The sequence below is a fragment of the Myotis yumanensis genome, unplaced genomic scaffold (genome assembly GCF_028538775.1).
Source record: "Myotis yumanensis isolate MYYU_CA2020_CCGP unplaced genomic scaffold, mMyoYum1.0.hap1 SCAF_8, whole genome shotgun sequence".
NCBI lineage: Eukaryota > Metazoa > Chordata > Mammalia > Chiroptera > Vespertilionidae > Myotis > Myotis yumanensis.
This window is the reverse complement of record NW_027223759.1, coordinates 34,119,839-34,131,861: the sequence shown is the minus strand read 5'-3', so window position 1 is coordinate 34,131,861 and position 12,023 is coordinate 34,119,839. Positions and strand designations below refer to the sequence as shown.

Here is a 12,023-nt window from a genome sequence, read left to right as displayed (position 1 = left end):
CTAAATTTGTTGATTAGTTCTAATAACTATTATTTTTTGTGTGTAATTTTTAGTTTTCTACATATGAGATCATATCATTTTCAAATAGAGACAATTCAACCTCATCTTTTCTATTTTGCATGCCATTTGTATTTCTTGCCTAATTGCTCTGGTTAGGAATTCAAATACTATGTTAATAGATGTTGTGAGAGAGGGCATACTTGCTTTATTCCTGATCTTAGAAGGAAAGCTTTCATATTTTTTTCACTATTGAGTATTATATTAGCAGTAGGCTTTTCATATAGGGCCTTTATTATGTTAGGGTAATTTTCTTCCATTCCTAGTTTAAGTGTTTTTGTTTTTATCATGAAAGAATGTTGAATTTATAATGTGATATTCCTGTATTTATTTGTCTTTCATTCTGTTAATGTTGTGTATTAACAGAGCACTAACAAATTAATCAATGAAAATTAATTAACTATTGAAAAAAGAAAAAGAAATCTGGAGGCCTCACATTTCCTGATTTCAAAATATATTAAAAAGCTACAATAATCAACACAATATGGTACTGGAATAAAGACAGACAATAGTCTCAATGGAATAAAATAGAGATCCCAGAAATAAATTCTCACATATATAGTCAAATGATCATTTATAAGGGTGCCAACGCTACACATGGGCAAAGGATAGTCTCTTCAATGTTGGTCTATAGCTTCCTTTTCTTGTAATATCTTTGATTGATGTTGGCGTTGGAGTTATGGTGGCCTCATAGGATGAGCTTGACAGTGCTTCCTGCTCTTCATTTTTTTTGGAAGTGTTTGAGAAGGATCGTTATTAATTCTTCTTTAAATGTTTGGGAAATTCTCCAGTGAAGCCATTTGGTCTAGACGTTTCTTCGTTGAGAGATTTTTGATTACTGAAATAATCTCTTCACTCATTTTAAGTCTATTCAGATTTTCTGTTTCTTTGTGATTCAGTCTTGGTAGGTTGTGTGTTTCTGGACATTTACCCACTTCGTCTAGGTCATTCAATTTGTGATGTATCCTGTCCTCACTTCTCCCAGGCTTGTGGAGTCTCGTCAATGTCCTCCCTTTGTCAATAGTGATGACATTTCAGAGACTGTTCTGCATGTCTCATTTGCTCTTGTTTCCCCTTAGCTCTCCCAGGAAGAGTCAAACCATTCCTAAGGCAGGGGGATATAAAAGCAATCTAGAAGGATTTGGACTGTTAGGATTAGATAATGGAAAAAGAATCACATTTAAAAATCTGACATATACTTGAAAACTGAGAGAGATGTTTTTGGTTTTTCATTCACATGGAAGCTGAATGCTTTTCATTCACAAGACCTTCTTTTTAATCTTCAAGCCCTAACAATGAAAGATCAATTATGATGGTAACCCAATCTCTCTAGATTAAATGTATTTAAGTTTCTTCAACCAAATGGGCTTTTCACACCTAACTGTAGTCTACTCTATACATTTTTCAATACCCCAAAGTACGTCCTAATGCTCAGAAAGAATAGCCAATGATATGAACTAGCCCCTGAAAGTTCATGATGATGACGGAATTGGTTCTGGCCTCTCACAGAGCCTCTTTGAAGAAATCTTGGTCAGCTACACATTCCATCTTTCCACTCAGTCCCAGGGAAGTGGTGAGCTTCTCCATCAAGGGACATGGATCCTCACTGGTAGTTAGTGGACTCCAAGGGGAAGACACCCATAAACTGCTGATGTCGGCCCAATAGAGACCCGGGCAGGGAGAGATGCCCATAGCTAAGATTTTGTATAAATATTAATAGAGAATAAGGGGAAGATTCAAAGTGGTCCCAGCTGCTGTGGTTGTGTTTGCATATGCCATGATCTGGGCGAAATCTGTTCCCTCCATTAACTGAAGCTCTGTGTGTGTGGGGGGGTGGAGTGGGATGGGGGGTGGAGTGGTGTTTGCTCTAAATGTGAATCACAAAGTTAAGCTGGGTGTCCCCAAATCGCCACTTCTGAGCCTGTGGGCACCTTGCCCCTGACTCTCCTACTCTGACACGTGTTGCTGCCAGTCGCTGTTTGAGAGGAAAAAAGGTTTAGTAGCACAGTTTTTAGCTATGAGCAAAGTAATGCAACCACTAGATTCAAAGAGTCTCATTTACATATTCAATCAAAACTATTTTTCTTAAGAGCGACAAGTCCTTAATTCACTGGGTAGTAATCTGAGAGTCAAACGCTGCTCATTCTCCTCTGCCCTATTTTCTCTTTCAGGTTCACACGTGGTGCTTAGACAAACTCAAAATGAGGAAACACCGCCATTTGCCCTTGGTGGCCATCTTTTGCCTTTTTCTCTCAGGCTTCTCATTAACTCGTGCGCAGCAACAAGCAGGTAAGATCCAGAACTGTCTCTTAAAGCCATTATGAAAGGAGCAGGGTTCTCTGATTTCAGACCTTAGCACTCAGGAGCTTGCTGTAGAGCTTAGAGATGCCTCTAGGAGCCAGCTAGGTTGATCACTGCAGAATGTTCATCTAGTTTACAGACCTCAGACACTCTACCCAGTGAGAGATGGCTTGCTTTTACTAGAACTTGGGTTTGATATCTTGAAGTTGGTTCAACAGTGGTTGGTTCTTACACAGAGCATGAGCAGAAAGTTTGTGTCACAAATACTTTACCATCGGAACAGCTTTTCCACGTTTCTGGCACCTGTTGGTCTCAGTGTTTAAAACCAGAAGACAACCATTGAGAGTAAACATCGTTTTCCTTGGAAACAAAACACAGAGAGTAGTATCCTCTCTCTGCAGTTCTGGATTCAGAAACATTTGTCATTTACAATCATCTAAACTTTAAAAAACCAGTTGCCCCAAACTATTTTAAAAAATCCACCCTAATGAACCCAATTAAGAATTTGCTTGCAGAGTTTGAGAAAACGGAGAAATGCTTCATGCATTGTGAGCTCGGAGGATGACTGGGTCTTCTCTCCTTTGCTGAGAGAGCCCGGCCCGCTAGTGGTTAGATCGAGGGCAATGGGCGCCACCTCAGTGGAAGGGGACCATTGGTTGGGCATCAGATCAGCCCGAGGTAAGTAGCGACCAGGAGCCAGCTGTGATCAGCCAGCCTGGCCACGGCTGCAGAAGGGCAGTCCCCGCACCCTCAGCCTCCAGCTCCCACTGATGAGGGCCCACTGGCTTCATCTTTGAGATAGAGATATTATCTCCAACACCCATGAAGGCTTTTCTGGCCCTAACAAGTATGTTAAGGTCCCTTTCTTCATGCTAAACCATCTGAGAAACATGAGGCTTTGCCTTTCTCTACAGTAACACAAGTTATCTTCACTGAAGGAAGACTTACTATGTGTATTTTTCTTGGGATTACCCAAAGCATTGGAGGCTAGTTACTGTAAGACAGCAGTCGTTTTCACTGTTCCTTCTCATCAGGGCTCCGCTTCAGATCCCAAAAGTGAAGACTGAATTCAGAAAATGATGGTTGCTCATTTGTGATAGGCTATCCTTCCAATCTGGTCAAGTGGGTGTTGGGGCTCAAAGTGCCACAAAAATCGTGCTTGAGATAAAAGACCCCCTGGGGGATTTTTTTCCCCATCCTGGACCTGCCCCAGAGCAGTGTGCAATCAGTGATTGTGCAGGGAACTCAGGCCAATGACAGTGCACCATAGCCTTTGCGTCCGAGGTCCAGGTCCCCACTCCTCAGGTAAGTTAGCCTGCCTGTCTGCATTGCCAGTGAGGTGTGGATTGTTTAGTGAGAGCATAGCACAAACTGACTTAGTTTAGGAAGGCTTTGCACTGATAGGAAGTAACTACTTGAACAGGAGAAAAATCTAAACCAATGTCTTTTTTTAAAGATGTCAGAAATGGTGCCGCTGCCGATATAATATTTCTAGTGGATTCCTCTTGGAGCATTGGAAAGGAACATTTCCAACTTGTTCGAGAGTTTCTATATGATGTTATAAAATCTTTAGCTGTGGGAGAAAATGATTTCCGTTTTGCTCTGGTCAAGTTCAACGGCAACCCACATACCGAGTTCCTGTTAAATACGTATCATTCCACACAAGAGGTTCTCTCTCATATTTCCAACCTGTCTTATATTGAGGGAAGCAATCAGACCGGAACAGGATTAGAATACGTAACACAGAACCACCTCACTGAGGCTGCTGGAAGCCGGGCCAGGGATGGAGTCCCTCAGGTTATCGTAGTGTTAACCGTTGGACACTCGGACCACCGCCTCGCTCTGCCCCCAGCGAAACTTAAGTCTGCTGACGTTAACGTGTTTGCAATTGGAGTTGAGGATGCAGATGAAGGAGCCTTAAAAGAAATAGCAAGTGAACCGTTCAATATGCATGTTTTCAACCTAGAGAATTTCACCTCCCTTCATGACATAGTAGGAAACTTAGTGTCCTGTGTGCGTTCATCCGTGGCTCTAGAAAGGGCTGGAGGCACAGAGACCCTTAAAGACATCACAGGTAATGGCAACGCCGCCACGCTGCTGCCCGCCTTGCTGTTCCTTGAGATAAGCTTGGCTCCTGCTGGCCTTAAAGCACCACTATGGCTAAACCATGGCGGGTGGATCAGGGAGATGAGCATTCGCAGGTTTAAAAACAAAGGTTTGAATAGTCTCTTAGTCGCCTTCTGAGACAAAGCACTCACCCACATCAAACATTTACACTTTAACTCAAAAAACCACATCCCACAAAAGAAAGCATCAGTGTGGCCTCTTGTGACAGGAATAGAGGGGCCATCTCCTTAAAGAACGCTCGGTGTGGGGAAGAGTGAGGACGGAGAGAGAAAGGGTATCTGCTTTAGTGTCCAGTAGGGTAACAAGAGAGCTCCTCTCTTTTGCTCCATGAAGTTTATTCCGGAGAATTGGTGGAGTTAAAATTGTAAGAAACCTTAGAAATGATCCAGTCCAAGTCTATTTGGAGGAAACTGAGTCCTAGAAGGTAAGTGACCTATAGTTAGAGTCCAGCTGGAGGCCCTTAGGCCTTGGCTCTGAGTCTGGTTTCTCACACGTCCATGCTACAACCATGGCTGTGCCCACAGAGGCTCTCCTGACTCAAAAGTCCTGTCAGTGCCACTTGCAAGTACTGATAACGCTGACACGACACCGGCGGGTTATCGCACAGGGGCATGTGCAGAATGAACTGGATGGCAAGTTATTTAACCAGTCAAGCCCGTGAGCTCTCTCTGCAGCACGGAGTGTCTAAAAGACCAAGAGGGAAGGGATTTGACAAGTAAAATGTCAAGTGTACGGTACATGGCAATTTTGACCAGTACCCATGGCTAGGCTTCCTCATCAGTGATGGGAAGGGTGGAGGGAACTAGTCCATGAAGCCAACTGACAATGGAGAACAGAGGATGTTAGGAGCATGAGCAGGGAGTTAAGGGGGAATCCAGGGCCTCAGGGGAGAGATGAGTTCCAGAGAGAGACACATGTCCTCTGAGATGGAGGGCAGGGAGGAGAAAGGGAAGCAGGGAGACTTGGTGTCAGGAGGACGGAGCCAGCTTGGTTACGAGAAGGGTTTCAGAACTGACCAACCCCAAGGTGTTTCATTAGGTTGTTCATAGAATGGTTGCCCCAATGGTTCCCCATGATTTCAGATTTGATGACATGAGAAGGCTAATGCCCTACCAGTGGGCCTACTTCTAATAGAGAGGAGTGAGTGACAGGCTGGATTATTTCTATTTAACACTAAAAAGCTCCTCTCCTTTGAAAGACATGTTTCGTTTCTGTGCTAGTGTTGATCCTGCCAGATTACAGAAAAAGAACATGGGGCCCTAGTAGCACCCCAAACCAAACAGTCCAGGTTGCAAGAAAATAACCTGCTCCATTTGATACACTATCCTCAGAATCAATAATTCACTGATCATCGCATTTCTGAATATAGGTAAAATAACCAATTTATGTCAAAAATAATAAAGGAGATCAGTAGAGAAATGGGGCACCTTTATCGATGGCCAAATCAGGAGAAAGAGTGGATGAGTTTGCCTTTATGTTCAATCATTATATAAATGAGCAGATAATTAAAGTCTGAATGCTAAGTGAGCTATCATCACAGCATGTTTCCACACTGATGATAAACCTTTGTTTTTATGCCGAGAAAGCATCTCTGTCTTCTAGTGTCCAAGCCACTAGCAGCACCAGGGTGGACTATTAATCCATTTATGTTGTCTTTTCTAATTAACTTCACTCTGCAATTTCTCCAGAACTGTGTCCCACTGCATGCTCCACAGTAAGATAATAATAATAATAATAATAATAATAATAATAATTCTCTGCTTATCATTTGGGGAAAGGTAATCAGATAGGAAGGCATTCCAGAAATGTCTAATGAGGTGGGGCAATTTCTTCCCATTATGTGTCCACCAGGTAACTTTTCCCCAGAAATATATATGTGTGTGTGTGAGTGTGTGTATATAAAATGTTAATGATTGCCACTGTTCTAAATGAACTCTATTCAATGAAGCTCTAAGAGTTGTGTTTTTAAGTGGATATAGGACACAAAAGCTTTAAACTGAAGCGAAAGCTAAAGGTGATCTGTATTCAGTGAGGATTCCAGCTTTCTTTTCTCTGAAAAATATAAAGATTTCAAGAACTCATGGAATTTATCAACCATTTTGCATTTGCATAGGAAATGCAAAGGTGCTCTTTTAAATTTACCTTAAAAAAAAGGAAGCAACCCGTGAGTAAGGAAGGCACTGTGCCCATGCTCATGTGCTCAGGAAAGCAGTGTTGAAGGAGCCCTTGATTTTTCCATGGACATTGTGAAACTTTTCTGTAGAAAATGCCACGGAGGGTGTAAGATGTGAGCCATAGAGACAGAAAACCAGAGAGGTTCACAGTCTTAATTCTAGGTAGAGCTGATTATCCTTCGCGTTCCCATGGATCACTGGTGTGCCTGCCGTACACAAGAACCCGGCTCTTGTGTCTTCCTGAGGCTTCGGCTCTCCTGGATAACACAGCATGCCCGTGTGTGTCCCATCATGTGTGCATAAGAGGACAAGGTTGTTTTTTCAGTGATGACAAATTATCCAACATTTTTCTATGACCTGCAGCTGTTCAGCCTTTGAGAAGAGAAATATTCAAGGGTTTTACCTCAGGGTTCATTGCTCTTATTTATACCATTGCAAATGGCAATAAAAGTAAGTAATAAATTAGTAAGAAATACCTCATCCTATGATATTTTCTATTATTGACCCTGGGATCATCATTAATTCTTCTTTTAAATGTCTCCCTATGCTACATATGTGGCAAACCTTCCTTGGTCCCTCAGGGTCATTGGTTTAGGCCTGAGAAATGTTGAGGAATTCTGCCATGTGATTGGCAGAACCTCAAGTCATGTGATGATGTGAGATATCTCATTGGCCTGCTCTGCAGTCATACTGCTAGTACCACCCTCCCACAGATCCTTAAGGAATCCCAGGTTTTGGCTAAAGAGTGCTGAATGTTTTAGCATTCTTAGCAAAGGCCTGGTCTTAATTATTCTGTATGCAATGATTAAAAATGCAAGATCTTAAGTACTCTAGTGAAAAATTATGCTCATTAGACCTTATATTTCCAGTTAATCTTAAAAGATCTTATAAGATCTTTCCAAGTTAATATCTTTCCCTATGCCAGGAATTCATCTGCAAAGATGTTGTCAGAGATTGTGTGTATTTGAGAAAAATGTGAGAGATGTTCTGATTTGAGCAGTCACAGGCTCAGCTTATACAGTGAGAAAGCTTGGGTGAGAATATAATTTCACTGTAGCAAAACTTTTCAATTTCCTGAGACAAGATTTGTATCCCATTTCTGCAGTGAAAATAAAAGCAATTTTGTTGGTACAAAAATAGTTTTAAATATAAAATATTCACTGTCATTAAGAAGATCAGAATAAATGGTCTTATTTATAATATTATAATTATACCCAAAATATAGGTTCCTAAAATCTCGGAATGTAAACGTCATATATATTCATATGAATCTCTTCCTATTCTGTCATGCACTTAAGTTATCAAACAAACTCTTACAAGAATAATTTTGCTTTTCCTGTAGTTTAAATCAGTCTGATTTTAATATTCTAGCTGAGCCTTTGAAATATTCTACTCAGGTTTGTAGATTTATTGATTGCTCAGTGCTTCTATGAGATTCCAATTCTTAGTATCAGAATGGAAGTTTCATATTGGCCATTTTTTTTTGTCCATTAATATAACCCCAGAGCTAATTCTGATTAAGGGTTCATTAGATGCACATGGTTCCACTAGGCAAGCAATTTAGGATGTCATGAAAACAAAGTTGGATAATTATGTCATGACTGGTTTCATATCACTCTGCTTAACATTGTTCTGCATTATGCGACTGAATATAGAGGCACTAGCAGAACTACATGAACACAACATCTAGCCTAACCCCAGACCTGCATTGGAGTTTCACGCAACTAATCCTTTTATGAGAAAAATAAATTCAAATCAAAATTTTATCAGAGTATTTTAAAAATTAAAACTTGAAGTGCCGTTTGAGGTCAACCTTTCAAATTAACAAAGTTGCATGTATGCAGCCATCTTGGTTTTTAAAGAAAGAAAAAAAAAGACACAACAGTTGCTCAAGAATCAAGAGTTTAACATACTGGGGTGATGAGTCACCAGCCCTGAATCTCACATTCCATTTTGAAGCTGTGGATTTGGATAAAAAATTCTTACAATCACTTGAGGATAATAAAAGAAATGCCCCCAAATTAGAATTCAACTTTGAACCTTTGTTAATGTCCTCCTTCATTTTCTCCTGTGGGTATGGTAATGCACAATTCCATGAAACTGCATTTCCCTCCAAATTTAGTAGAAAATTTTAGAATATGCATCCATGATTTTCACCCACAGAAAAGTGAATGTGATCCCTACACAGACGGCACAGATAAAAATGTGAGGTAAAGGTCCCTATTTCACATCATCATTTCTAAGAAGTTGCCTCTTATTCATTCCGAATGCAGAACGAAAAGAGAATTCCACGTTCCCTAATCAACATGTGTTTTGTTTGTCTTATTTCGTGTTTCTTATTGGTTTCCAAAGAAACATGTCAGAACACTGAACAATGCATGTAGTCACTTGTTCTAATGCTTTCACATTTTTTGCATTTCTTTCTTTTAAAGCACAAGACTCTGCTGACATTATTTTCCTTATTGATGGATCAAACAACACCGGAAGTGTCAATTTCACAGTCATTCGCGACTTCCTTGTCAATCTCCTTGAGAGACTGTCAGTCGGAGCTCAGCAGATCCGAGTGGGGGTGGTCCAGTATAGCGATGAGCCCAGAACCATGTTCTCCTTGGACACCTACCCCACCAAGGCTCAGGTTCTGGATGCGGTCAAAGCCCTTGGGTTCATTGGTGGGGAGTTGGCCAATATCGGCTTTGCCCTTGATTTCGTGGTGGAGAATCACTTCACCCGGGCAGGGGGCAGCCGCGTGGACGAAGGGGTTCCCCAGGTGCTGGTGCTCATAAGTGCCGGGCCTTCTAGTGACGAGATCCACGACGGGGTGGTGGCGCTGAAGCAGGCTAGCGTGTTCTCTTTCGCCCTCGGAGCCCAGGCCGCCCCCAGGGCAGAGCTTCAGTACATAGCTACCAATGACAACTTGGTGTTTACTGTCCCGGAATTCCGTAGCTTTGGGGACCTCCAGGAGCAATTACTGTCGTACATTGTTGGCGTGGCCCAAAGGCTCATTGTCTTGCAACCGCCAACCATTGTCACACAAGGTACGTATGCTCTTCTCACCATCCGAGGGGTTGCGGGGTGTTTTGTGTGTTGGTGTTTGTGGAAGGAAGGCAGGCACCTCACAGAATGAATCGCCTGAGGAGGACCTGTAAGTACCACAGCCGAGCCCTCTGGAGGTGAGCTGGCTCTTGGAACTCATGTCTGGGATGGTGGGGTCTCTAAAAAGCTGAAGATATACGAGTGGAAAGCTCTTGTCAGACTGCGAGGCCAGTTCAACAGACCTGCTCCTTTGAGACGTCAGACATCATTGTGTCAGCTCCTCATAATGCAGTCATGGTACAGTGGACCTCAGGAGCTGATTACAGTCCTGAGAAAATGACTCCAGGGAAAGGGCATTGGCCTCTGAGAGCCAGCATGTTAGAGGTGTGCTCACAGATCCCTGAGGGCTGTCTCCCCTAAGTCCTCTGTGTGCTGAGTATTGAGAGGTGGGGTTCTGCAGGTAAGGCATAACAGAGCCCTCACGTGGTGTAATATTTAGGAGAAATTTTCCCTGCGTCTGTCAAGTTTAGGAGTAGTTCTGAATGGAGAGACGATGACATACACTCAAATGAGGGCCTTTGGCAGAGAGTCCAATGGGAGCCATTTAAAAAATATAGAACTAACCAGGTCCCATAAATACATATGTAACAACTGTTGGAGGTGGAAAGTGGATTTCAGAATTTAAATAAGAATGCAATGGTGCTTGGTGCAAGGCAGTGAAAGAACCGGCAGACACAGGTGTACCAAGTGATATGAGCTGAGGATGCCCTCTGTCCATCAGATCTTGTTACGGTGGCTCCAGGCATGTAGTTGGGCAGGTAAATTAGAATCGATGCGACATTACATTCTGAAGATCCTCTTGATATTTACAGACATCCCTCTGATGGGAATACAACCCACTAAGGTTTCTCCGGGCTTGCACACTTTTGGAAACAAACACACGATTTCCACAGGTTTTGTAAACACTGCAGGAGCGCCATGGTGAACTGGCTTCTGAGCCCAAATCCCAGCCTCACCAGCTGCATGATGCTGGGCTGGGGCACAGGGATCACACTTGGTGAGGATATAGTTCTGTTCCAGGCAAAGTTTCAAACTTTTTTATTTTGGGCAGCGCGCTGCCCTCATTTCAGTTTTCCCAAGCTAACTAGCTGATTAAGTGTGAATTCCTCGTTTACACATCATCTTTAATCTTTGTGATTAGTTTGTAAATATTCAACTAATATTCTTGGCTCTCTGGTATGAGCCCAACGGTATGCCAGGCCCTGGAGTTACAGGACTGGTGACTGAGACAAATGTGGCTGCTGGTGCGTCAGAGTATAACGGGAAAATAGTTGACAAAACTATAAACCAGCGACCACACCAAATATTCCCCAAGTGAAGAGTTGGATGAGGACACTACAGGGGAGTCAGGGTGAGCAGATCTGGGTCTTCAGGTGTGGCTAGAGGGTGGAGGCTGAGGGGGCTGGAGGGATGAGGCCAGGAGCGGGCGGTGAGTAGGAGCAATGGAGCCAATAGCTTCAAATGGGGCTGTTGGGGAAGGCTGGCCTGAGAGGAGGCTGGGAGCCTGGCGTCTCCCTGCGGGGCTGGAGATAATGGACAAGTGGGAGAACAGCTTTACTGTGGGCACGCGGAGAGTGAGTGAGAGGAGCATGGCGCTGGGGCTGACATGCTGGTGGGCCGAGAGGAGAGGTCTGGGAGTGGATGGGGAGAGACAGGCTGGGGACCAGGCTGCAGGCACTGTGCTTGTACAGCTGGTGAGGAAAGGAATGCTCTGGAAAGGAGCCTGGGGGAGCAGTCAGTGATAAAGGGAGATGAGAGGGAGGGTGCTGGAAGCCGGGTGCGGGCAGTGTGAATCCAGGGAGGCAGAGATCACCTGGGGCCCGAACTGCCAAGAAGCTGATTAGGATGAAGACATGGAGTCATCGGTGTGGGGGAGGGAGGGGAGGTTGTGCTGGGTGCAATGGGAGCTGAGGGCATCCCCCGACCTGTGAGTTTGCTGTGTGGCAGTGCTGGCGGGACAACTTTGAGCAGAGTGCAAAGCTTGCCGGGAGTGTCTGACTGAGGGAAGGGCCAGGGAGCTGGGCCCAAGGCTCTGAAGAAGGAGAGAGGGAAGTGAGTGAGCAAGGGGCCAACTGGGAGTCAGGGTGAGCAGATTTGGGGCTTCAGGTGTGGCTGGAGGGTGGAGCCTGAGGGAGCTGGAGGGATGAGGCCAGGAGGGGGCGGTGAGTGAGAGATTTCAGAGCCATTCCTGAAGACTTGACCACCTGTGGCCCTGGACACGGGCACTGGGGACAGGAGGATGTGCTTTATTAGAAGTCAGGGTCCCCGAGT

General features: G+C 43.8%; 1 protein-coding gene across 1 annotated transcript in view; it reads left to right on the top strand.

Annotated features, from left to right (window-relative positions):
• The window catches only part of COL6A3 (collagen type VI alpha 3 chain), a 75,151-nt gene that overhangs the window by 10,101 nt on the left and 53,027 nt on the right, over window positions 1-12,023 (top strand). Inside the window, exons 2-4 of the mRNA XM_070422468.1 lie at window positions 2,229-2,346; window positions 3,815-4,432; window positions 9,092-9,694. Of these exons, the coding sequence (XP_070278569.1) occupies window positions 2,259-2,346; window positions 3,815-4,432; window positions 9,092-9,694 (1,309 nt within the window). The 5' untranslated portion in view covers window positions 2,229-2,258. The remainder of the gene's footprint in view (window positions 1-2,228; window positions 2,347-3,814; window positions 4,433-9,091; window positions 9,695-12,023) is intronic.